This window comes from Salvelinus namaycush, chromosome 26 (genome assembly GCF_016432855.1).
Source record: "Salvelinus namaycush isolate Seneca chromosome 26, SaNama_1.0, whole genome shotgun sequence".
NCBI classification, from domain to species: domain Eukaryota; kingdom Metazoa; phylum Chordata; class Actinopteri; order Salmoniformes; family Salmonidae; genus Salvelinus; species Salvelinus namaycush.
In genome coordinates this window covers 99,980-126,111 of record NC_052332.1, presented here as the reverse complement: position 1 = coordinate 126,111, position 26,132 = coordinate 99,980, and the positions used below count along the sequence as shown (strand labels likewise).

At 41.9% G+C, this 26,132-nt stretch overlaps 1 protein-coding gene and 1 long non-coding RNA gene across 4 annotated transcripts in view; one reads left to right on the top strand and one right to left on the bottom strand.

Annotated features, from left to right (window-relative positions):
• Positions 1–395: 395 nt before the first annotated feature.
• On the bottom strand, positions 396–2,930 carry LOC120021614. Its single transcript, XR_005472538.1, has 4 exons — positions 1,753–2,930; positions 1,463–1,638; positions 1,180–1,222; positions 396–1,010 (listed from the first exon to the last, which is right to left on the bottom strand). It is a non-coding gene; the product is annotated as an uncharacterized LOC120021614 (long non-coding RNA).
• A 4,924-nt stretch (positions 2,931–7,854) lies between these two features.
• The window catches only part of LOC120021394 (ubiquitin carboxyl-terminal hydrolase 20-like), a 39,667-nt gene continuing 21,389 nt past the window's right edge, over positions 7,855–26,132 (top strand). For all 3 annotated transcript variants that reach the window (XM_038965150.1, XM_038965148.1, XM_038965149.1), the window contains exons 1-16: positions 7,855–7,995; positions 11,511–11,607; positions 11,829–11,882; positions 12,073–12,135; positions 12,268–12,420; positions 12,807–12,915; positions 13,505–13,574; positions 13,797–13,910; positions 14,110–14,188; positions 14,817–15,315; positions 15,496–15,648; positions 15,810–15,922; positions 16,214–16,386; positions 17,079–17,173; positions 17,293–17,326; positions 17,446–17,491. In XM_038965150.1, the coding sequence (XP_038821078.1) occupies positions 11,527–11,607; positions 11,829–11,882; positions 12,073–12,135; positions 12,268–12,420; positions 12,807–12,915; positions 13,505–13,574; positions 13,797–13,910; positions 14,110–14,188; positions 14,817–15,315; positions 15,496–15,648; positions 15,810–15,922; positions 16,214–16,386; positions 17,079–17,173; positions 17,293–17,326; positions 17,446–17,491 (1,836 nt within the window). In that variant the 5' untranslated portion in view covers positions 7,855–7,995; positions 11,511–11,526. The remainder of the gene's footprint in view (positions 7,996–11,510; positions 11,608–11,828; positions 11,883–12,072; positions 12,136–12,267; positions 12,421–12,806; positions 12,916–13,504; positions 13,575–13,796; positions 13,911–14,109; positions 14,189–14,816; positions 15,316–15,495; positions 15,649–15,809; positions 15,923–16,213; positions 16,387–17,078; positions 17,174–17,292; positions 17,327–17,445; positions 17,492–26,132) is intronic.

The following is a 26,132-nucleotide window of genomic DNA, read 5'->3' as shown; positions in this document are numbered from 1 at the left end:
TTCAGTGCAGTTGCGTTCTTACGCATATCCTTAGACTAAACGGAACCGAAAACACTCCAGCCTGTTTTGATCACAGATCACATTTAAAATGTTTGTCATTGATTTAGCCAACAATTGCCTAGATTTGATACACATGAAGACCTATATTTAATCTGGAATTGACAAACAAAAGCCTGACTAGGATCCCGACTTTCCCCCACGTCATATTTATGACCAATTAGGCTAAATGTATTCCTATTCATTTGCATAGGCTAACCATTGCAATTAATGCTATTTACCACCTGCTTTTTATGAATAACGGGAATCAGGGTAAACATAATATAATTTCAATGCCCCCCACACACACATTGTTACTTACCTTACAGATCACATAGTGAGCTAATTTCCACTCCATGCATATGCAAATACATTTTATCCATACACTGGCTTGTCTGGCTGGCATGTTTTCATTTTAAACAGGCATTCCCTTAACTACACTGAAATCATTTTAGTCCCCAATTATGATTTAAAAAAAATCATAGCTCATTAGTGCACCCTTGTGGTTGAATATATATTAATTGTATGTCTCATACAATTAATAATGTTGAACTAACAAATATCATCAAGGGATACGTTACAATTTACAATAACAAACACCTTATGAAACATCTGTGAAAACCAATCTAGCAATATTTCAGATTTAAATACATAACCATTGTTTTGGTACTTGTGTCAATTTACTTTCAGATTTTTTTGTACACTCACATGGCATTCATAGGTAGTGGACTAGAAAGAGGGAAACTGCAAAGTCCAGGCACTGCTGCCCTCTTTGTTCTGAGTGTTTGCAGTGCTACTGTTTTTAGCTGATCTGTGCAGCTCACATTACGTGCCCAGTATGATAGTTTTCTTGCTTATTCTTAGCAGACAATGACAACATGACAATAACTGAGGTAATGAAAAGTTGGAAGGTGGTTGGTAATGGAGGACATCAGGTGGATCCATGTCTGGGTGTTAGGCAGAACACCTAGGTCCTGGAGAACAGGAGCAGAGTAAAGGGAACAGGGTATGAGACAGATGTAAACAAGCAAACACACATGTTAAATGATTATCAGGTATGGAAAAATACAGTTCTTGAATTATTTAATTTAAATGTTTGATTAGACATGCAATAATGTTAATGGCAGACAAAAGAAAGGATACCCGTCTAATCTTTGATGTCAGTGGGGTTGGTAAGGGGTGGTCCCTGGAAAAGATAGAGAGATGAGTTGGGAGAAACTCCAGGGTGGTGTCATGACCACTGGAGTCATACACCTTAACAGTACCTACCTGGAAGTGGCGGTAGCTTATCGTGACCCAGTGGTTAGCCTTGAGATGTACTATTTGGAGAAACCCCTGGGCCAGTGTTGGTACTGCTGACAGCATGGCGATGCCGCCCACCATGAGGCAGCAAATGCAAATAGTTATCTGAGATTTTTATATTCACCTTAACGGATGTTGACCCCAGCTAGAAGCGAAATAGCACCAAGCTTTCCCGGGTCTCTCCTTCCTTTCATCCTTCTTCCAAGCCAAGTCATTCGCCCAGTCAAAGCACTTGGTCCCCTTGATTCTTCTCAGGTGGATCTCCTCCTTCTCATGCGCCCTTTCCATGTTCAGTCTCACCTTGATTGAGAATAGAAATAAATGCAATTATACTTCAAATTATTACAAATACATCTCTTATATATATCTCTTGGAAGGCCAGAAAATTAATTAACAGCAGATAATAATTTTTACCTGGTCAAAAACCTCCACATCCTTCTCAGTCCGTGCCTGAAGGTGGTCTTCGAATGAGTTCTGATCTGGTTTGACAACTTCCACCACATCAGGTGGTGTACCAGTGACCTCAAAGTACGTTATACAAAAACAGCAAAAGAAAAACACTAAGTCAATCAAAAAAAATTATACTACAGTATATACAATAATGTTATATACAATTGCACTGTTTACGTCAGTTAACTGCTGTGGTTCCCCTCCATATAGCAGGCGATAGAGTGAATACTCTGGAGGCCTGGACACTGCCGTGTTGTGTGCAAAGATAATTACCTTCAGATTGTCCTCCCACCATTCCTGGTACCCGTCAAAGGACTTGCCTATGGCAGTCCCGTTGGTCCGTTCTTCCAAACGTGGAGTCACCATACATCTACACATTCACATTATATATAACTCACTATACTATCAGTGTCAATTTCGAAAAAAATCTAAATTACTGGACGCCTATGCAAAACAATGCTACAACCATTACATTAAGATGACAGACTAAAACCAACTAGGCTAGAGCTAACTACTACAGCGCTTAGCCAATCTAAATTTGGTTAGCATCAAGTTAGCGAACTGTTAAACGCTATTTTCGTACAAATATTAACACTAACACATTTTATCGTGACATCACGTTTACATATATTGCCTAAAGTAAACTGAGCCTTTGTTCATAGAAAATAAAACAAATTGGATCTAAAACGTTGAAGGAAAAAAAGTACAGAAAGTTTGGATGCCATGTTAATCCGTTCTCGTAAACCATTAGCAACAAAGCCTAACTCCATTAACTTACTTACAATGGGGAAAATACCAACCAGTTTTTCACTCAGTTAAAACTGCCTTCAAACATCATCAAACTCATGGACTATGTAATTCACCTGGTTACCTCAATATTTTGAGTCAAATTGCATTTTGCACATTACATACCTGAATTAATAGGGTAAAATGATGAGACGGAGAAACGTTCGTTTTCAGAACTAGTCATTCTCCATAATGAAGAATAAATGTTAAATATCTCACTAACTCACTTCATTGACGTCACAGCTCTCCTAGCGGAAGTAATTATATACACTGCTCAAAAAAATAAAAGGGAACACTTAAACAACACAATGTAACTCCAAGTCAATCACACTTCTGTGAAATCAAACTGTCCACTTAGGAAGCAACACTGATTGACAATAAATTTCACATGCTGTTGTGCAAATGGAATAGACAAAAGGTGGAAATTATGGGCAATTAGCAAGACACCCCCAATAAAGGAGTGGTTCTGCAGGTGGTGACCACAGACCACTTCTCAGTTCCTATGCTTCCTGGCTGATGTTTTGGTCACTTTTGAATGCTGGCGGTGCTTTCACTCTAGTGGTAGCATGAGACGGAGTCTACAACCCACACAAATGGCTCAGGTAGTGCAGCTCATCCAGGATGGCACATCAATGTGAGCTGTGGCAAGAAGGTTTGCTGTGTCTGTCAGCGTAGTGTCCAGAGCATGGAGGCGCTACCTGGAGACAGGCCAGTACATCAGGAGACGTGGAGGAGGCCGTAGGAGGGCAACAACCCAGCAGCAGGACCGCTACCTCCGCCTTTGTGCAAGGAGGAGCACTGCCAGAGCCCTGCAAAATGACCTCCAGCAGGCCACAAATGTGCATGTGTCTGCTCAAACGGTCAGAAACAGACTCCATGAGGGTGGTATGAGGGCCTGACGTCCACAGGTGGGGGTTGTGCTTACAGCCCAACACCGTGCAGGACGTTTGGCATTTGCCAGAGAACACCAAGATTGGCAAATTCGCCACTGGCGCCCTGTGCTCTTCACAGATGAAAGCAGGTTCACACGCACATGTGACAGACGTGACAGAGTCTGGAGACGCCGTGGAGAACGTTCCGCTGCCTGCAACATCCTCCAGCATGACCGGTTTGGCGGTGGGTCAGTCATGGTGTGGGGTGGCATTTCTTTGGGGGGCCGCACAGCCCTCCATGGGCTCGCCAGAGGTAGCCTGACTGCCATTAGGTACCGAGATGAGATCCTCAGACCCCTTGTAAGACCATATGCTGGTGCGGTTGGCCCTGGGTTCCTCCTAATGCAAGACAATGCTAGACCTCATGTGGCTGGAGTGTGTCAGCAGTTCCTGCAAGAGGAAGGCATTGATGCTATGGACTGGCCCGCCCGTTCCCCAGACCTGAATCCAATTGAGCACATCTGGGACATCATGTCTCGCTCCATCCACCAACGCCACGTTGCACCACAGACTGTCCAGGAGTTGGCGGATGCTTTAGTTCAGGTCTGGGAGGAGATCCCTCAGGAGACCATCCACCACCTCATCAGGAGCATGCCCAGGCGTTGTAGGGAGGTCATACAGGCACGTGGAGGCCACACACACTACTGAGCCTCATTTTGACTTGTTCTAAGGACATTACATCAAAGTTGGATCAGCCTGTAGTGTGGTTTTCCACTTTAATTTTGAGTGTGACTCCAAATCCAGACCTCCATGGGTTGATAAATTTGATTTCCATTGATAATTTTTGTGTGATTTTGTTGTCAGCACATTCAACTATGTAAAGAAAAAAGTATTTAATAAGAATATTTCATTCATTCAGATCTAGGATGTGTTATTTTAGTGTTCCCTTTATTTTTTTGAGCAGTGTACATTCATTACATGCAAATACTTGGGAGGAAAAATAAACAAAATAAAACATAAAAAATATGGCCATACATATGTGTGTCACATAAACATGGCATATGCTTGAGTTCCACCTTGACATCTCTGATCTGTTTACCTCAATACATTAATACTAGAACACTGGTAGCCAGGATTAGCTATTTCAAATCAAACTTTGTCACATGCACTGAATACAACAAGTGTAGACCTTACAGTGAAATGCTTACTTACAAGCCCTTAACAGTGCAGTTCAAGAAGAGTTTGAGAAAATATTTACCAAATAAAATACAAAAATAATAAACAGTAACAATAAACAATAACGAGGGTATATACAGGGGGTACCGGTACGGAGCCAGTGTGCGGGGGTACAGGTTAGTTGAGGTAATTTGTACATGTAGGTAGGGGTGAAGTGACTATGCATAGATAATAAACAGCGAGTAGCAGCAGTGTACAAAACAAATGGAGGGGGGTCAATGTAGCAGCAGTGTATCTAGTCTCCTAATAATTCCATAACGGTGCAAGTTAGACACGTCATCTTTTGTTTGCATGTTTTTTTAACAAAAAAATAGCATCTTGCTTACAATTATCACATTTTAGGCATCCAGCTGAGGCCTTGGATGGATCATGTTACACTGAGATGGCACAGGGGTATGTGTACAGTCATTTTTAGTATGGTGGCAAAGTAGTTGAACAGGAGAAGAGAATGTGGTTACTTGTGGAGGGAGAACAGTAAGGGTGGTGGGTTGAGCACCTGCAGTGAAGCTGATTGGTTGCTCTGGCTAATCACATCTTGACTAAAAGAAAGATATTTAGAAATTAGTTCGACATTGCCTTAGTTCAACAGCTGAAAAGCCGTCATTAACATACTCCCAGAGATAGCAATATATTTAGTATTCACTGAATGAAGTAGCCTGCCCATCCCCATTTACAATTGTATTCATCCATTAAATAAATGATACTTTAGCACATTCAATTACATTATTATTGAAGACTATAGAGTAATCCTGTATCTACCTTGTACAATAACGTAATCATTGAATGAAATAGCATACCCATTCACATTTAAATTGATCAATTAGATAAATAATACTAGCACATACAGTTTCATTGTTGTAGAATAGGCTACTACTGTATCCACACCATGGACCCCAGGAGTGCAAATGGGGATCCATTATAAATACAAATATTAGGATACCGTTGTGATATTGTTAGGCATGATTTTACATCTTCGATCGAAGTTACATGTTGTACCCAGTTTCCCTTCTTCAGTGAAAAGTAGTTATTTAATTTACAATTGAATGCATCCATTAAATAAATAATCCAACACATCAAAGTACGTTATTGTACACTAGCCTACTCCGCTATCGACAGTAAATAATATTGCCTACGTGCTTTCGACAATACGTTATCAACCACATTTTCCTTAACACTGTAGACCTACATATTTCCCAACGATATCGCAACTTAAATATAGCCTACTTACTCCTCAATTGCATCAAGGACATCTTGGTAATTATTTTCATCGTCTCTAAAAAGGAAACTATCTGGGGCAGATCCTCGAAAATCGCTTCTGCCACTTGTAAAAAAACAAAAAAAACAAATGAATGTCTATGTTGCCGCCTAGCTCTCAAATACCGTGCCAGTCTCTCTCTATGAACGGTCACTGCTATCCGGATTCCTTGGGACGTCCTCACCCTGACCCTAAACTTAACCATTTTACACTTGATAGAGATAGGGACATCCCAAGGATTCCGAATAGCACATATGAACTCCTCTGAAAGCCGTGGACACAACTCTTATTGGTTGTCTGCTGTGGACCAGGTAACAACACAGTCTGTGATTGGCTAACAACATTTAGATCTGTATACAGCAAGATAAGAGAACATACCCTGCCACGAGGTGTTGAGGGAAAGACAGATGATCTATAGATTGGGCATAATCTTTTCTAGGCCATTAGCGATAAACGGAGATTGGGCATCATCTTTTCTAGGCCATTAGCGATAAACGGAAATACACAAACCGTAGGCTACACTATAGTTCAAGGTGGCTACAACGGAATGTCTGCTTGCACGGAAAAATTTGTAAATTTCTAAAATTTATGGTTGAGATTGAATTAATATAACTATAAACTATGCACATTATGACTTTCATTAACACGCAGGCGTCACACAGGCGTTAGTAACGCTTTGAACACACCGACTGTGTATTTGGTTTTGGGACACCGGAAGTTATTTAATTTGGAATGCTGCGTTTGCCTTGCAGCATTGCGTAGCAGAGGCAGTTGCAGTGCTTAATCGAACATATGCATCAATTTGTATGCGTAGACTTCACAGAAAGTAACAAAATGTGAATGTTGAATTTTTGTTACACACATATCCAGTACATTTTTGGGGGGGATTACATAATAAAACAGTTTGAGTGCATAATTTCTTTACATATTTCATTCATTTATTTGCCAAGTAGCATACATAACAATTTATTGTGAGAGCCTATAATATAATTTCCCTCCAAAATGCATAGTTTTGGAGGGAAATGCAATAATAAATAGTCAAGAAAGCAGAGGCTCTTTCAACAATGAGACCAATGCTGAGGAAGGTGGTTTTGATCGCGTTGTTGGGCTGGGACCAGCCGTGTAACACGGAACCCAAACCGGTTGCGTGCATGTGCCATCGTGCATACATTTATTTTGTCCCCACACACCAAACGTGATCACGACACGCAGGTTAAAATATCAAAACAAACTCTGAACCAATTACATTAATTTGGGGACAGGTCAAAAAGCATTAAACAGTTATGTCAATTTAGCTAGCTAGCTTGCACTTGCTAGCTAATTTGTCCTATTTAGCTAGCTTGCTGTTACTAACTAATTTGTCCAGGGATATAAACATTGAGTTGTTATTTTATACTGAAATGCACAAGGTTCTCTACTACGACAATTAATCTAAACATAAAACGGTCAACCGAATCGTTTCTAGTCATCTCTCCTAGGCTTTTTCTTCTCTGGACTTTATATTGCAATTGGCAACTTTCATAAATTAGGTGCATTAATGCCACCAACCTCGTTCGTCTTTTAGTCACCCACATGGGTATAACCAATGAGGAGATGGCACGTGGGTACCTGCTTCTATAAACCAATGAGGAGACGGGAGAGGCAGGACTTGCAGCGCGATCTGCGTCACAAATAGAACTGACTTTTATTTTAGCGCTTGGCAACACAGACATTCATTGGCGTGCGCGAGCAGTGTGGGAGCAATAATTTACTAATATAGATTTCTAAATTTATTTTGCAACGAACGCAATGCGAGCGGTGTAGTCAGCCTGTAAGGCGTTGGTAACATGTCATGGCAGGTGGTGCCGTTGCTTAGGCTTATATATGTCCCTTATCACCCCCCATAGTTCCTGTTCTGCTGACATTGTGCATAACAACACTGACGTAAAACCAATCTGTACGACGGCAGCACCAGCAGCTAACAGTAATACAATCACTAGTTAGACGTTAACTTACTGTTTGCCTATCTTTAACGGAAGTTTTCCCGTAAATGAACTGTTCTGACATCGCCTGGTGTTGGTAAATATAATTCCGGCAAAGCATGTATTTGTTGTCGTCCTTAATGTCTGATGCTAGTCTGGAGAGGAAAACAGGGCCTTCAAGTTTGCAACAGAGCTGTTATTTCGGTGGCTCTGTGGCCAAACCAAAGTGCAGAAAAATGTTGTCTCGTCTTTGATTTCATTCTGAAACAATATGCCTATGTTGGCTGATATGCGGTAGCTAGATGATGAATTAATTGATCATCCATTTCTAGAATGCGTAAGGAATGTCAGGCAGTTAGCTACAGGGTTGACGTTCTATGACTTGAATCACTTTCTGACTTCACCCGTTTTGATTTGAACGAAATCTTTTTCATGCATGTTTGCCCGGCCATGGTAATAGTGGTCAGAAAGTGACTTTTTGGACCGGAATGCCAAAACATTCATGAGTTAGAGATGCTCAAAGTTGACCCATTTTGGTAGCTACAGATTGTACACTAGCCCAATAATGGACTAAAGGAGGCTGACTTTACTCCTTATAGTCCAAGGACCTTTCATAAAGCGAATTGGCTGGCAGTCAAATACTCCTCCGTGAATCGATTCTCAAGTGCTAATTACCGTACGGTTCTAGAAACATAATGGACACTATTTTCATATTACATCAAAATAATTTCACAAATGCAAAATATACACTTATTGTATACTGTTTTAACACAGTTGCTGCCAATAGTATTTTTTCAGCGACATCATTGTTGTGGCGTCCGTCTTCTGTTTACACACAGGTGTTCGGAGACGCAGATAACTAATTAGCACAGGCCAACTGTCTTCCGTCTGTTGTCGTAAACAACCGAGGTAATATGGCCATGTGGGAACCCTAAACATCTTTAGCAATATGAACGGGCAAATTGTATGCCAGATAATGTGACATAAACCAATTTTATAGATATATATATATACACACACACACACACACACACACTAGATGACTAATAGGGGGCGATGGGTTGAATCCACCGTGCCTTCAGCTTGGCACACCCTCACCGTCATAAAACAATATTTTGGAAGCTATAGCAATGCATTTATTAATGTCTACATCTGTTTTTTGCCAAATGTATTATATTACAGACACCTTAATACATACTTTTAAATTATATTATGTCAGTGTAACAGTTTAACTTTAGTCCGTCCCCTCGCCCCGACTCGAACCAGGGACCCTCTGCACACATCAACAACAGTCACCCACGAAGCATCGTTACCCATCGCTCCACAAAAGCCGCAGCCCTTGCAGAGCAAGGGGAACCACTACTTCAAGGTCTCAGAGCAAGTGACGTCACTGACTGAAAGGCTATTAGCGCGCACCACCGCCAACTTGATAGCCATTTCACATCGGTTACGCTCACCTCCCTTTCCGCAGCAACCAGTGATCCAGGTCACGGCACCAATGTAACAGTTTAACTTTAGTCCGTCCCCTCGCCCGACCCGGGCGCGAACCAGGGACCCTCTGCACACATCAACAACAGTCACCCACGAAGCATCGTTACCCATCGCTCCACAAAAGCCACGGCCCTTGCAGAGCAAGGGGAACCACTACTTCAAGGTCTCAGAGCAAGTGACGTCACTGACTGAAAGGCTATTAGCGCGCACCACCGCCAACTTGATAGCCATTTCACATCGGTTACGCTCACCTCCCTTTCCGCAGCAACCAGTGATCCAGGTCACGGCACCAATGTAACAGTTTAACTTTAGTCCGTCCCCTCGCCCGACCCGGGCGCGAACCAGGGACCCTCTGCACACATCAACAACAGTCACCCACGAAGCATCGTTACCCATCGCTCCACAAAAGCCACGGCCCTTGCAGAGCAAGGGGAACCACTACTTCAAGGTCTCAGAGCAAGTGACGTCACTGACTGAAAGGTTATTAGCGCGCACCACCGCTAACTTGATAGCCATTTCACATCAGTTACACTAGCTAAAAACTAAAAAAAATATATATAAACATTATCCTTACAAGTGTAATTTTTTTAGATTACTAATGTTACTTAAATACATGTAATTTTGTCCTAAACATTTAATTGAAATACTGTTCCATTAATTCCATTAATTTCTATGGAGGACTGCTCCTACTTGGAAGTGGCATAATGGACGACCGGTGGCTTCAAAGCCTCTCACTGGCCAATACATAGCATCTACAATCCCAGGGTTCATATACAGCATTGGATAAACAAAGATATTTGGTGTCCATTACAGGAAAGCCCCATACGAACCGCCGCCATAGATTTTTCATCTAACATGTTCTTGGCTATACTCGATTCGGTTAAAAAAAGTATCTTAGAAATGTCAGTTTCCAGTGGCAGGTGGTTCGACAAAAAACAAATTCAGAAAGATATTCAACCCATGTTTTGTGTTAAACGACTAATTCCTGCAAAGATAATGGGAAATGCTAGATGTACAGCAGCTAAGATGGCGAGAACCTCCTCGCTCGGAAACAAAACATGGATTTCATATCTTTCTGGTTGAGTTTTAGTTTAATATCAAACTGTTGAGTTTGATATCATTTGAAAGTGTACAAACTATTGTATGTTTTCTTGAAATATATATATATTTTTTTATTTAACCTTTGACATCAATTATCATTTTTTTTACTCACAAATGTTGTATTTTAGCCCTATTTTACATCAGCTCAGGTGTTTGTGTTGTGCACGTCATCAGACACAGGATACTCTTGAATACAGGGTGGGTGTTATTTCAATCATTGAAATGTTATTCATAGATTGGACCTATCCCTTCAGACCACTGCAATTTTGCTGGTGCACCATTAACATTTAAATTGAAATAAAACGTACAATTACTACGAGAAAGATAGCCACCCATCCACCCACCATTGAATGTAAACTTGAATGGTAATGTCTATTCAATTATCAATATTTCAATAGGTTACCTATGGAAGATTGTCAGTTTAATTTATAACAATGGATATTTAATTGCAAGTGAACATACTTCGATGTATGTACCTCCTATCTTTGTGGTACTATTTCAAAAATTAACGTTAAAAGTAAAAAAATATATAAAAAAATAATTACAATGTCAATCAGAAAATAGTTGGACAACCCTTAAGCTTTCAAATTATATGTTTGCCAGTGATTAATACTTTGAGCACCTCAATCTCTTGAATGTTTTAGTATTCAGGTCCAAAAAGTCACTTTCTGACCACTTCTACCATGGGCAAACATGTATGGAAGGTTTCTTGACTGAACGCTATGAAATCATATGGAACAACCCAACAGTGAGTTGTTGCATTGTTCCATATGATTTCAAGTTCAAAGCTTTGTTTGAGTGAGTAGAGTAGCCGGCTAGCTAAATCAAAGAGCTTCATTGTTAGCTGAATTCCCTCCAATCATGAATTCTCCATACATTTTGTAATAGCAGACACATACCTTGATTGAAGTGTAACTGCTTGTAGCCTTTAACTCTGTCAGCTTGCTTCCATTTCATGTTTTACCTGCCCATACAAAATGTCATGGATTAATACCTTTTTGTTTATTATTTGATCTTTAGAAGAAGTTTAATAAACATGAGTGACCAGGGGGACATTTGTCCCCACCTGAATTCCATAGGGGAGGTAACCAAGGAGGAGCTTCTGCAGAAATCCAAGGTGAGCATGAATGGTTTCAAGAGAGATTTGTTGCGTCAAGCTTCTGGAATATGTATGGAATGGATGCAATTTGTGACGAGTCATGCGTGTCTTTTAGTTTTGAGTCACATCTTCTAGATTTGCCTTCAATAATGTCAACATTTTTTGAAGACATTCTGGTGGTCTGACAGAATCACATAGGAGATGGTGCTGTACTGTTTGTTTTCTGTCCTGTTCTGAAGGGATCCTGCCAGTCATGTGGAGTGGGAGGTCCCAACCTCTGGGCCTGTCTGCAGGTAAACAACGGGTTATCTGTGGGTCTGTTTTTCCTCAAAATATTTTGAGATAGATTCAAAGGCCATGACATAATTCTCAGGATGTGTTATTATGACACTTTTATAACACTCTTTCAGATAGATTATATATATTTTGTTTTTACCCCATAGATGTTTATTTCTAATGTATTACTTTATTACTCTTGGTCAGAGCGAGTGTCAATATGTTGGCTGTGGAGAAACCTTTTCAGATCACAGCACCCTACATGCACAGGTGAGTTTTTCGCAGAGCTTTTTTTCTTTGGGTAGTGAGAGATGCCATTTCTAGAATGCATGCAACAACGTTTTCCAAAGCTTAGTGTGTGTGTGTGTGTGTGTGTGTGTGTGTGTGTGCTCATCCCCCAAGGCAAATAAACACAACCTGACGGTGAACCTGACCACTTTCAGGATCTGGTGCTATGTGTGTGAGAGGGAGGTGTTTCTGGAGCAGAGGCCTGCAGTCGTACCTGCAATGTCTGCCACACACATTCCCCACCACTGTAAAGCTAAGGAACACCAGGTACGCCATCGCACAAAGGTCAGCTGAATTATAGTCAACTATACTATGTTTACGTGCCATTTGGGCTCTGGTCAAAAGTACTCCCCTCTTTGGGAATAGGGCGCTATTTGGGATGGGCCCTATATCAAATATGGTTAACGCCTTCATATCTTTCATTAGTAAACATTAATAAACTATTCATGATTACTGTATTATGTGCTATGTATAAAGCATTTATTTAATATAACATTTTACTACACTATTCTGTTTAATTTTGATTAGCTCATAATTTACATTTGTGAGCTGAAATGCAGCCTTTGTTCTATTAATATATTGTGTAATTGGCTTTCCACAGGCAAAGACTGATGTCATTATTTGTTGTTTTTAACGATTACTTACTTTCGCAGGATGCAGTTCATCAACCAGTGAGTCACCACCACCCGTTGAAGGCAGTCCCTATCGCGGTAGCCGAAGAAGAGTGGTCAGAGTCGGAGGAGGATGCGCTCAAACCCAGAGGTAACCTCAAACCCCCTTCTCTCAACGTCATGGAATCTATTCAATAACAGTAAAAACCATAGTCCCACATATCCACAGTTAAACTGATGCCCTTAGCGTTACATCATTGTATTTTTATCTTTATGGATGACACAACCATAGCTATCAAATATGATCTGCAGCTTAAATTAACATATTATGTTACAAATGTAACATCAATCAGGCAAAGGCCACCCGTTAGAGGTCTAGAACTCTGTAGAATTGGTTCTTTCATCCTTTGACAGGCTTTGCAGGTCTATTCCTTAGTGAATTATGCCAAGCTGATTTGGATAGAGACTTCCAAAATGATCTGAGAGCCAGATGATCAGGGTTAGGAGAAATATAATTGTTTTTGAGCCTAAGAATAGGTACCAGACCAGGTACCAGATCCTTTTAAGTAACGGTAATAGACTGAAGTTCATCATTAACTGACAGGGTCTGTGTCATGCATGTTCTCCAAATGTTAGGTATAAACACAGTGGAGTGGCCTTACCATATAGTCCTAATGTTATAAATATACCTGTATGATGTTATTAGAGCTTTTTTAAACCTACATCTCATCCTCTCAAAGGTTTGACAGGGATGAAGAATATTGGTAACTCCTGCTACATGAATGCAGCGCTTCAAGCCCTGTCCAATTGGTGAGGTCACTTCCTGTCTTATTTCCTCATTAGTCTGGGGATTTATGGCAGATAGATTGACATGTTTCTGAGACCTGTCACTGAAATGTTTGAGTGTGAATGAGTGTGCGAGCGAGCATGTGTACCTTCATCTCAGCAGAAGGGATTGTATTCGTTTTCATAGATTTGAACATTGACTGATCAGTTCTTTCTTTCTTCTCCTCTAATCTCTCTCCTCTCCAGTCCTCCTCTCACTCAGTTCTTCCTGGACTGCAGTGGACTGGTGCGGACTGACAAAAAGCCTGCACTGTGCAAAAGCTACCAGAAACTGATCTCTGAGCTCTGGCACAAGAAACGGTACTATACACACATGACACTATATTTCTTATCTCTGTTGCAGTATTTTTCTCTCTGTAGAGTACCTCTCAGTGTGCACATTTTTGCAATAGAGATTCATAAGATGATATCCAAGAATGCAGCAAGATACTGTCTGACTTATGTAATAGAAGAAAAAACAGACTTTCTCTTTCCTCTCTCTCTATTCTCTCTGCTCCAGGCCCAGTTACGTAGTCCCCACCAGTCTGTCCCAGGGCATCAGGCTGGTCAACCCCATGTTCCGTGGCTACGCCCAGCAGGTAGGGGCAAGCTCCCAGCAGGTAGGGAACAAAACAATGCCCCGACCCCTCTCTCTGACCCCTGACCTAACCCACCTCTCCCTATGTCCCCTCTCATCCCCCCCAAATCACCCCTGTTACCTCAAATTAAATTTCCCTTTGGGGACAATGAAATTGGATTGGTTGATTGATTGTTGTGTAGCTGATTGGCATCTTGAAGTTTGGTGCCAAGACGATGAAATGGTGTCCCCCCCAAATGACACCCTAGTCTCTATGTAGTGCACTACTTTTGACCAAGGCCATAGCAGTGCAGTATATAGGGACTAGGGTGCCATTTGGGATGCAGTCATTATTTAACTAACCCACAGTAACCAGATGAAGTCCGTTCATCAATGTTGGATTGATTGGGATGTTGGAATGGGATTGTGTGTATTTCACTTGTTTGGTTTTGATTATGGAAAATCCATTTATCTCGATCTAAAAATGGTGTTGAGTTAAGCCTGTGTGTCTCAATGGCTGTCTCTGTCTGTCCCTAGGAGCTGCAGGGAACATTCATACAATACTGTCCGCACTATACACACACACACACACACACGTCTCAGTGTATAGGACTGCTCAGCACACTCTCCCTCTGTGTTTTCTACTGTAGGACACCCAGGAGTTCCTGCGCTGTCTGATGGACCAGCTCCACGAGGAGCTCAAAGAGCCACTGGCAGTGTGTGGCGGGGAGGGGGATGAGAGGAGGGATGGGGGTGACCGCTCCCCCTCCGAGGACGAGTTCCTCTCCTGCGACTCAGGCGCCAGCAGCGACCGGGGGGAGGGAGGGGGGCTGGGGGAGCCCGAGCTGCTCATTCAGGACGAGTGTGGGGTGGGGCCGAAAGTTGGAGGAGGGGGGACAGGCACGGGCGGAGGGGTAGGCACAGGGGGGCCCATCTCAGAGAAAGAGAGGCTGAAGGAGAAAAGGGTGTTGGGCTCGCCCCTCCACAGGGGCTCCCAGGAGATGGACGAGGACGCGGATGTGGATACGACAGCGGCCAAAGAGGGTGGTCTGGAGAGGGGAGCGGAGGAGGAGGAGGGGACCCCCCCTAGCCCTAGGCCACAGGGCCCGAGTCAGACACAGGGGCAGACGCAGAGCAACAGCACTCCAGGTAGGGGCCTGGTAATGGTGGAAGTAGAACATAAAAATATATATTTAAGTGTGTGCGCGAGCAACTATGTATACGCGTGTGTGTCTCTGTGTGTGTTTCTGTGTGTGGAGAGACATGTTATAGTGATGTGTGAGTAATCTCTAAAAGCCCCCTCTTCCTCTCCTACCCACCTCTACCTAGAGCCAGACAATGAGGCATCGATGCAGAAGCGCCCCCAGTCTCGCCCCTGCAGCCCCGTCCGTACTGTCCAGGAACTGCATCCTAAACTCTCCCCCAGCCCCACTCGCTCCAGCCCCTTCCGCTCTGCAGGGCCCGCATATTCTTTTAAGAAAGGTATGGGGGGTTCTGGTCAATTCACATACACGTACAGACACACATTCTGTCACGCAGTCTACCGACACACACAGATACACACTGTCACGTACGCTCATTCTCTCACACACACACACTCTACCCCCTCATACACAAACTATGTTTCCCATAATCCTCCACAGCCCAGCTGTTCCTGGGTGCCAGGAAGCAGAAGCAGTCTCGCTACCGCAGCGTCATCTCAGACATCTTCGACGGCTCAATCCTCAGCCTGGTCCAGTGTCTGACTTGTGACAGGGTGAGCTGTGTGTCATGTGTCGTAGCACAAGGGTGCGCCATTTACATAACTCAGCTCCACTTCTATTGAAACCTTACAAAACTGTCACATGCATATTGAACGTTGACATGTTGCAATTTGTAGACATTTTACAACATGTTCTTATGCCTAAACTTGATCCTACTTTATCCATGAATATGATGGATTCTGCTTGTTTGAATTATCACTGTTTAGATTGTTAAGGCCATCTCTCGCTCGCTCTGGCTGTCCCCTCCTCTCTTCTCCCTCCTCATCTCTCCTCTCCCCCTATAGGTGTCGACCACAGTGGAGACCTTCCAGGACCTGTCCCTGCCCATCCCAGGTAAGGAGGACCTGGCCAAGCTACACTCCTCCATCCACCAGAACCTCTCAGCCAAGACCGCGGTGTCTCTGGACGTCTACGGCTCCCAGGGCTGGATCACCTACATCATGGACTCCATACGCAGGTGAGGGAGCTGGGGGGTAGGGGGATGGGGCTGGAGGGTTGGGGGTGCTGGGGAAGGGGATAGACTGGGAGTGTGGTGTAGAACAGGTATGACGGTCTGTCATGTAGAACAAGGAATCATGTCAGCTCTATTCAATGAATTTCTATCTGCCACATCTGGATTATATTAACTTTATTTTTCCGTGAGGGAACTTCTTGTTTGGATCGGTTAAAAAACAAGAACAACATACAACATAAACAGTTTACACAGTAGACCCACTAGGCACAAATAGTAATAGTCTGTCACCAGACACTTCCTTCCTGCCTGGGGACGAGGATACACAAATAAACAGGACAATAACTTCATACACAACCGTGAGTGCGATAGAGCAGGACTTCCCCAGCAGAGTTGGGGGACTCCGATCATGCAGACTCGCCGCCCGCATTGATAGCAGTGGTTCATAACATCATAAAGTTCACACAGCAGCATTATGGAGAATCGAGCCTCTGCCTCACTTCTTCCTCCTCCCCTGCCGACTTGTAGTTGACTCTCAAAGAAGTAGCTAGTTAGCGCCGTCTCTCTCTGTCCGGCGGGCTATTCATAGTTCCAACGTCATCTATGTATTAATCTTGTAACAAGTATGAAAGTATATGTAACAGCCACATTGTGCTTACTATGTATTCACCCTCCCCCCATGTCTCCCCCCTCTGCAGGTTTGTGGTGTCCTGTATACCCAGCTGGTTTTGGGGTCCTATGGTCACACTGGAGGACTGCCTCGCCGCCTTCTTCGCCGCTGATGAGCTCAAAGGTAAACTAGTCACGATAAAGTTGTTGTCTAATAAGATGCCTAGATTTCAGCTGTATGATCCATTCATAATCAGAACATTAAATAAATGGTCAGTAATTTCTTCATTCATTGTTTTGCAGGGGACAACATGTACAGCTGTGAAAGGTGTAAAAAGTAAGTATTTGTGGAATTTGTAGATCATTTTAGCATTATAAGATCAATATGTCTAGTTGGTAAAACAGAGCCCATTACAACACAACACACATTTCTATTCTTTTTCACTTACCTTCCAGATTGAGAAATGGTGTAAAATATTGCAAAGTACTTCGGCTACCTGAGGTAACGGCTTCTATTATATCATACTTTGACATCCTGCATAGAAGATAAAACTACCTTATCAAAATGATTGAAGATGCCTAAGTTGTGACATTTCCTTGATTTTTATTATGAAGAATTTTCTTTCAGGAAATCTATAGGGTCGTTCCATTTTATTTCAATCACTTTCTGACTGCACCCCTTTTGATTTGAACAACACTTTCCATACATATTTGCCTATGGTAGAAGTGGTCAGAAAGTGACTTTAACCCTCAAGCTGCTGAGATATTTTACATACATCAATTATCAACATTTTGATCCCAGAAGAAACTATTGAAAAAAAGCAACAATCAAAGCAAAATATCTGCTTATTTCTTATCAAAGCTGCATTAGACATGTAGTTAATGTTGTCTAAAATAAGAAATAACCAAAACAGATTGTTATTTTAGTAAACTTACACTTCATTTGCATTTCCTGTAGAACTGAAATATTCATTTTCCCTTTATACAATGTGCAGCTTTTTTTCCAAAGTACAAACCACATTAGTGCTAAAAAGCTAGTTTACCATAATTTGATTCTGGTATCATTTTAATTAGCGGAATTTTTAAGTAAATATTCATTTTGTCATATTTATGTGGTTAAAACGACTGCCATTTAATTTACAGAGGCAGTACACCAAAATATGAAATGTACTTAATTTTATTGACAAAAAGTGATTTATTCATCCATTGATCCTGAGAGACTTTGACCAAAAATGTGACTTAGTTTTTAAACATTTATATACCCCACAGCCAGCAATTGGGAGTGGCAGGCAGTGTTGCCAACTAATTTTCAGGGGAAGTTGCTAGAGGCAGGTCGATTTGTTGCTAAAAGTTGCTAAATGACATTGTTTTTTATGATCAGATTTTTTAAAACACAACACATTGAACAATTACACATTACACATGATTGAACAATTGCATTTTATTTATTTTCTTTTTAACTAGTAAACCTACACATTCTGAACAATTATTGTTTTAAGCAGTGCATTGGTAGTTAACATGCTACCTAACTGATCAACAATTATAGGTACCAGCTAATAAGCTATATATGCTATCTTATTGAACAAGCAACTTAACTCAAATACTGATGTGTGCGCTAGGCATCTCTCTCCAGCTCTCTCCAGGTTGTTGTGCTGCTTGGCTGGCTAGCTGCACACTGGTTTCCTCCAGATATTGCCACTGTTCTCGCTCACACTGCAGTGCACACTGCCACCATCAGCTGTGTGTCTCTGCCAGTTCCAGAAAGTCCACTCCTTGCATACGTACTGTAAATATGATGAATCATAGATTGGCAAGGAAATCCACTTCATCTTCACTGTCCAACTGCATTGTCACGGAGCTGGAACCAGCAGAAGAGGATGGAGTGAACTTAAAGCTGTATGCTGCTGTGGTTCCAAACTGCTGCAAAACTTCACTTGGTAGTTTATGCTGGTAACAGGTATCACCAGCCAGCTTCAGCCCATACCGCACCAGGAGTATGGACTTGAGAGTGTGCAGTGACATTCTATTTCTTAACTTTGACTTGAACACATTCATTTGGCTGAACAGCCATTCAACCTCCGCATTTAAGTGTGGCAAGGAGAGGGCAGTGAGCGCAGCTTTGCACAGTTCTTCAAATGGATTTGACCCGGAAGAGTCCGTGTAGTTATTCACTTCACTCCAAAACTCGACTGTATTTTCAGTTGAGTCCCATCTAAGCAGATGGATGTTTCTTCATTGGGAAACAATTTGATCAATTGTTTGGGGCTGGTACCCCAGTAGCTCAGGTACTTTAATAATTTCGGTGGAGCCTTTATTGTGCTTCAGCGTTTCCTTAACACTGAACAAGGCCATGTTTTGCAAGGCTTCTAGGTTGTCTGGGAGCTTTGCTTGCAGCTCCTTGCTTAAAGCAACAATGTAGTTGATGCACCGTCTCCATATGGCCTATTTGTCCTCTGGCGTAAGACTGAGTTGGTACAACGTGCTCTCGAAAAGGTACCCAAGGAATAGTGATGGACAGAGATGTCCATCAATGGCATTCTTCAGGACATACATTTTTGCCTTAGGGTTGACTACTCTGCTGCAAATTGATATTAAGAGTTGTACCAGATTGTTCAAAAGCTTGACAGGATCTGTTTGCTCTCCCTCAAATGACTTCACTGCAACTTGTACGTCAGACAGGATTGATTTCAAGAATGTCAGGTAGACATAGTTAGTCTTGTCCATGTACATGGCGTGGAGCACATCCACCATGTAGCAATGCTCACTGGCCTTGGTCAACTCAAAGCGGAGTTTCAGTTCTTCCCGCAGGGTCAATCGATAGCCAACGTGTGGCACACACTTTGGTGATCTGCAGGGATTTCTGGACACAATTAATTGTGGCATACACTGCTTTGTACGCCTCGCACCGTTTTGGGGAAATCGAAAACCAGTTGTAGGTTTCCCTGATTAAGTACTCAACACTCCTAGGGATGGTTTCTTTGGATGCTGCACTGACAGCCAATTGTACAGAATGGCACACACGGGACATTTGGGCAATGCACATTTTTCCTTTAAAATCTTGTGCACCCAAGTCATCACGGACGCATTATCAGTACCAATACCCTGAAGATTCTCTTTTTTAAGGTTACACTTCTCAAGAAACTCAACTACCGCCTTTGCTATTGATCTGTCATCGTCCCCCTCCAATTCAACCAGCCGGAGAAATGTGGACACAACGGTTCTTTTTTAGCACTGAAATACCGAATCACCACACCCAGGTATTTCAAGACACTGACATAAGTGGACTCATCCAAAAGGAGACTGAATTTCTCATCCCCCGCATCTGATGTTACCCTTTTGATAAAATAAGGAGCCAGTACTCCCCTAATCATTTCTGTGCACTTAGAAGTTTGTTGCTGCCACAGAATCTGGAAAGGCAGCTTTGCAAGCCATACCTAAATGGTCGCATGCTAGCAGCGAACAATGCTCCTCAATGGCCATTGCCATAGTAGCTTCTGCGCTTTTGCAGTTATCCACATTCTTAACCAACTGTGGTAATGTAGACTGCGTTGTGGGGTTGTACGGTTTTGATTTATTTATATGCTTTGCTGTAGCACAATGTTTTTTGATGTCATACATTTTTGCAAGCATATCTGATTTGCAGTACGCACAGTATGCCCGACAATCATCCCCAATTACTGGCTTCAGCCACCCTTTAAATTCAGGTACAGACTCCCACTTTTTTGTACTCCTGGCTGTACAATTTTGATTGAGACATGTTGATTGATGTTGTAAGTTCTGTTCAAGATCAAACATTCGTGACCAACTATATTCATTGGGTTTGTCTCGTCGAACGCATACTACTGCTGCTGGAGTCAGCCAACAATAATTAGCAATTTGCTGAAATTGCTGCAGGCCTGCTGCTGCCTGTGCACGAGCTGAGCGCCTGCTGCTGACATCACTCACAATGCACTTTTGCAGCCAGGCACGTGTGTTGTGACTGAGTATGTGACAGAGAAAATCGTTTTTGTGTCATTTAGAGGGAAAATGCGTGCATTTTAGCATTTGAGTCACTTTTCAAAAGTTGCTAAAAGTTCCAAAGACATTTTTTTAAGTAGCTAAATTTGTTGCTAGGTGCTGTTTGAGAAAAAAGTTGCCAGGGTAGTCTGAAAAGTTGCTAAATCTAGCAACAAAATTGCTAAGTTGGCATCACTGGTGGCAGGGCCTATGGCAGGATGCTTCAAAAAGCCTGAATCCTCATTCACTTCAAACCAAATGTAATAGCACCCAAAATGTCATACGTTGCAAATATATCATATTATATGATTTTTCTTCTACATGTATACATTGAGGGTAGCTGGTTTCTGTATTACAGTTCTACCAATAATTCATACCACTGACACTTGTCAGCTGTTTTGACTGCAACTAAGCAGTGCATTCGGAAAGTATTCAGACCCCATGACTTTTTCAAAAACAAAATACGTTACAGCCTTATTCTAAAATTGATTAAATAGTTTTCCCCCTCATCAATCTACACACAATACCTCATAATGACAGAGTAAAAACCAGTTTGTTAATAAATGAAATCACATTTACATAAGTATTCAGACCCTTTACTCAGTACTTTGTTGAAGCACCTTTGGCAGCGATTACAGCATTGAGTCTTCTTGGGTATGAAGCTACAAGCTTGGCACACGTGTATTTGGGGAGTTCCTCCCATTCTTCTCTGCAGATTCTCTCAAGCTCTATCAGTTTGGATGGGGAGTGTCGCTGCACAGCTACTGGCTGTGCCACTCAAGGACATTCAGAGACTTGTCCCGAAGCCACTTCTGCTTAGTCTTGGCTGTGTGCTTAGGGTCGTTGTCTTGTTGGAAGGTGAACCTTCACCCCAGTCTGAGGTCCTGAGTGCTCTGGAGCAGGTTTTGATCAAGGATCTCTCTGTACTTTGCTCCGTTCATCCTTCCCTTGCAAAATTCAAGTGGGCTGTCATGTGCCTTTTACTGAAGAGTGGCTTCTGTCTGGCCACTCTACCATAAAGGCTTTATTGGTGGAGTGCTGCAGAGATGGTGGTTCTTCTGAAAAGTTCTCCCATCTCCACAGAGGAACTCTGGAGCTCCAATCAGAGTGACTATCGGGTTCTTGGTCACCTCCCTGACCAAGGCCCATCTCCCCCAATTGCTCAGTCTGTGTGCCTTTCCAAAATCATGTCCAATCAACTGAATTTACCACCGGTGGACACCAATACAGTTGTAGAAACATCTCAAGGATTATCAATGGAAATAGGATGCACCAGAGCTCAATTTCGAGTCTCATAACAAGGGTCTGAATACTGAATTTCTGTTTTTCGTTTTTTTATAAATTTGCACAAATTTCTAAAAACCTGTTTTTGCTTTGTCATTATCGCGTATTATGTGTAGATTGATGAGGAAATAACAATTTAATACATTTTAGAATAAGGCTGTAACGTAACAAAGTGGGAAAAAGTCAAGGGGTTGGAATACTTTCCGAATGCACTGTGTATGATGTGAAGTTTACCTATGATAAAAATTACAGACCTCTACATGCTTTGTAAGTAGGAAAACCTGCAAAATCGGCAGTGTATCAAACACTTGTTCTCCCCACTGTATAAGGTAATTCAGATTTTGTACACAGACATACTCATGCTGCAACAGGTCCCCTCTGATGATATGTATAAGTTAATATTGTCTCCAGAGAAACCTACATTCAAATAAATATTTTTTCATTGTCTCACATCAGATAGCGCAATGACCGTATGCACTGATCTGTCTGATAACTCGCAAACACTCATGAGACACACGCAAACACTCATGAGATAGATAAAAATAAGTTTGGCTACAATATGCTGTCCTTACATTCGAAAATGTTACCAAGGTGACATCATCCACTGAAATAACTGGAATAGTAAAAGGGCTTACATGTGTTACATATAAATATATATACTGTATGTTACAGGAGAAGGTCAATTTGGGAAATATATACGTTCCCCGTAACAAATTTGAAACAGGAAAGGAGCCAGCATATATTACAAGTTAAATCAGTTGACAGACAGTGAGCTGGTATGGGTCGTATCAGGACATCCTCAAAAGAGTAATTCTTACCTTAAAACTTCTTATGGCTGGGATCCCATTAACGCCAAATTCAAAACAACATAAATCTCATAATTAGAATTCCTCAAACATAGAAGTATTTTACACCATTTTAAAGATAAACGTGTTGTTAATCCCACCACAGTGTCCGATTTCAAAAAGGCTTTACGACGAAAGCACCCCAAACGATTATGTTAGGTCAGCACCTAGTCACAGAAAAACACAGCCATTTTTCCAGCCAGAGAGGATTCACAAAAAGCAGAAATATAGATAAAATTAATCACTAACCTTTGATGATCTTCATCAGATGACACTCGTAGGACTTCATGTTACGCAATCCATGTATGTTTTGTTCGATAAAGTTCATATTTATATCCAAAAATCTGAGTTTACATTGGCGCGTTACGTTCAGTAGTTCCAAAACATCCGGTGATTTTGCAGAGAGCCACATCAATTTACAGAAATACTCATAATAAACATTGATAAAAGATACAACTATTATGCATGGAATTATAGATAAACTTCTCCTTAATGGAACCGCTGTGTCAGATTTAAAAAAAGCTTTACCGAAAAAGCACACCATGCAATAAAATGAGTACAGCGCTCAGACAACAAATCAAGCCATACAGATATCCGCCATGTTGTGGAGTCAACAAAGTCAGAAATAGTACTATAAATATTCACTTACCTTTGATGATCTTCATCAGAATTCACTACCAGGAATCCCAGTTCCACAATAAATGTTTGCTTTGTTCGATAAAGTGCATAATTTATTTCCAAATACCTCCTTTTTGTTCACGCGCTTAGCCCAGTAATCCAAATTCATCACGCACGAGCAGACGAAACGTCAAAAAGTTCCGTTACAGTCCGTAGAAACATGTCAAACGATGTATAGAATCAATCTTTAGGATGTTTTTTTCATAAATCTTCAATAATGTTTCAACCGGAGAATTCCTTTGTCTGCAGAAACGCAATGGAACGCAAGCTAACTATCACGTGAACGCGCATGGTCAGCTCATTGTACTCTGCCAGACCCCTGACTCAAAGAGCCCTCATTCCCCCCTCCTTCACAGTAGAAGCATCAAAAAAGGTTCTAAAGACTGTTGACATCTAGTGGAAGCCTTAGGAAGTGCAATATGACCAATATCCCACTGTATATTCGATAGGCGATGAGTTGAAAAACTACAAACCTCAGATTTCCCACTTCCTGGTTAGATTTTTTCTCAGGTCATTTATACTCACAGACATCATTCAAACAGTTTTAGAAACTTCAGAGTGTTTTCTATCCAAATCTACTAATACTATGCATATCTTAGCTTCTGGGACCGAGTAGCAGGCAGTTTACTCTGGCCACCTTACTCATCCAAGCTACTCAATACTGCCCCCAGCCATAAGAAGTTATAAACATTTGTCATGAAAAAGTCTTCACTACCTAACTCTTCATCTAGCTAAGGTGTTTTGTGGTGGTGGAATCAATATTTATTAAATTCAAAATGTGCATGAAAATTTGCTTGCTAATGCTAGTGTCTTCTTGCTGGCTGAACCAGTCTCAAATCAATCCATGTGGAAGGAAAGGCAGGGATGCTAACAATGCCAGTTCACACACTCAATTCTGAATACTCCCTCTAGCTAGTTTAGTGAAGTTCTAGCTATGCATGAATTCGTTTTCATGATATCTGTTCTGCCGTGATAGTGCGCTGACTTCTACAGCACAGTTGACTGGTCTCTGCGACGTTATCGCATTGGCCAAATGTTACAAAGTAGCGAGGCACAGTGCCATATGTCTGTCAGATAGATGCTGATTTCTGAGAACAGTCCCATAACTTTGGTGCCGTACAACTTCATGATGAGTTCCACGTCCTACAAGATTGATCGGTTGAGTGACGAGCGTCATGTAGGAGTGACGCCATCTGACGTGAAACAATGGATTTTCCCTGAATAACTACTTATCGGGGAATACACACTGTTACAGCTCTCTGTGTAGAGTTCTGTATTGCAGTTCTGTTAAGTATTTATACCATTGGCAGACTTTCTATACCATTAGCAGATTTTTATACAGTATATCAAAATGACCCCAGTCTGTAGTGTGTCGGTTAATACAAATGATTTAATTTTTTAACCTTTAACATCAATTGTCAAAAAATGCATAAATTCTTTAATTTTTGCATATTTTGTAATTTAGACCCTAATTTACATCATCTGAAGTGTATGTCTTGTGCCCGCCATCGGTTGAGACACAGCATACTCTTGAATACAGGGTGGATGTCATTTCAATCATAGAAATATAATTCAGTAGGGTGGCGCGGTGGTCTAAGGCACTGCATCGCAGTTGCTAACTGTGCCACTAGAGATCCTGGTTCTAGTCCAGGCTCTGTCGTAGCCGGCTGCGACCGGGAGACCCATGGGGCGGCGCACAATTGGCCGAGCGTCGTTAGGGGAGGGTTTGACCGGCAGGGATGTTCGTGTCCCATCGCGCTCTAGCGATTCCTGTGGCGGGCCGGGCACATGCACACTGACACGGTCGCCAGGTGTATGGTGTTTCCTCTGCTTTTGGGTTAAGCAGGCAAGCAGTGCGGCTTGGTTGAGTCGTGTTTCGGGGGACGCATGGCTCTCGACCTTCGCCTCTCCTGAGTCCGTATGGGAGTTGCAGCAACGAGACAAGACTGTAGCTACCAATTGGATACCACAAAATTGGGGAGGAAAAAGGGGTAAAAAGTTTTTTTTTTTAATTGCTGGTACACAATTGACATTTTAAATAGAATTGAAATTTAAACTTCCAATTACTACCACAAAGATTGCTGCCGGTCCACCACTATTGAATATCAACTTAAAGAGATGCTGCCTTTAAAAAGCAACAAATCCCTTCATGGCATCGATATGAGTCAGGAACCGTTATTCTAGTGTCAAATTTTACTACAAAGCGTAAACAGAATCATTTTGGTCAGTCAGTCTGGTCTACAACGGAGTTTGGAACATCTGTGCGCCACAACGGGTAAAATAAGGTTGGGTTTTGATTTAACAATGTCCATTTGCCCACTAACATGAGGTGAACAGCTG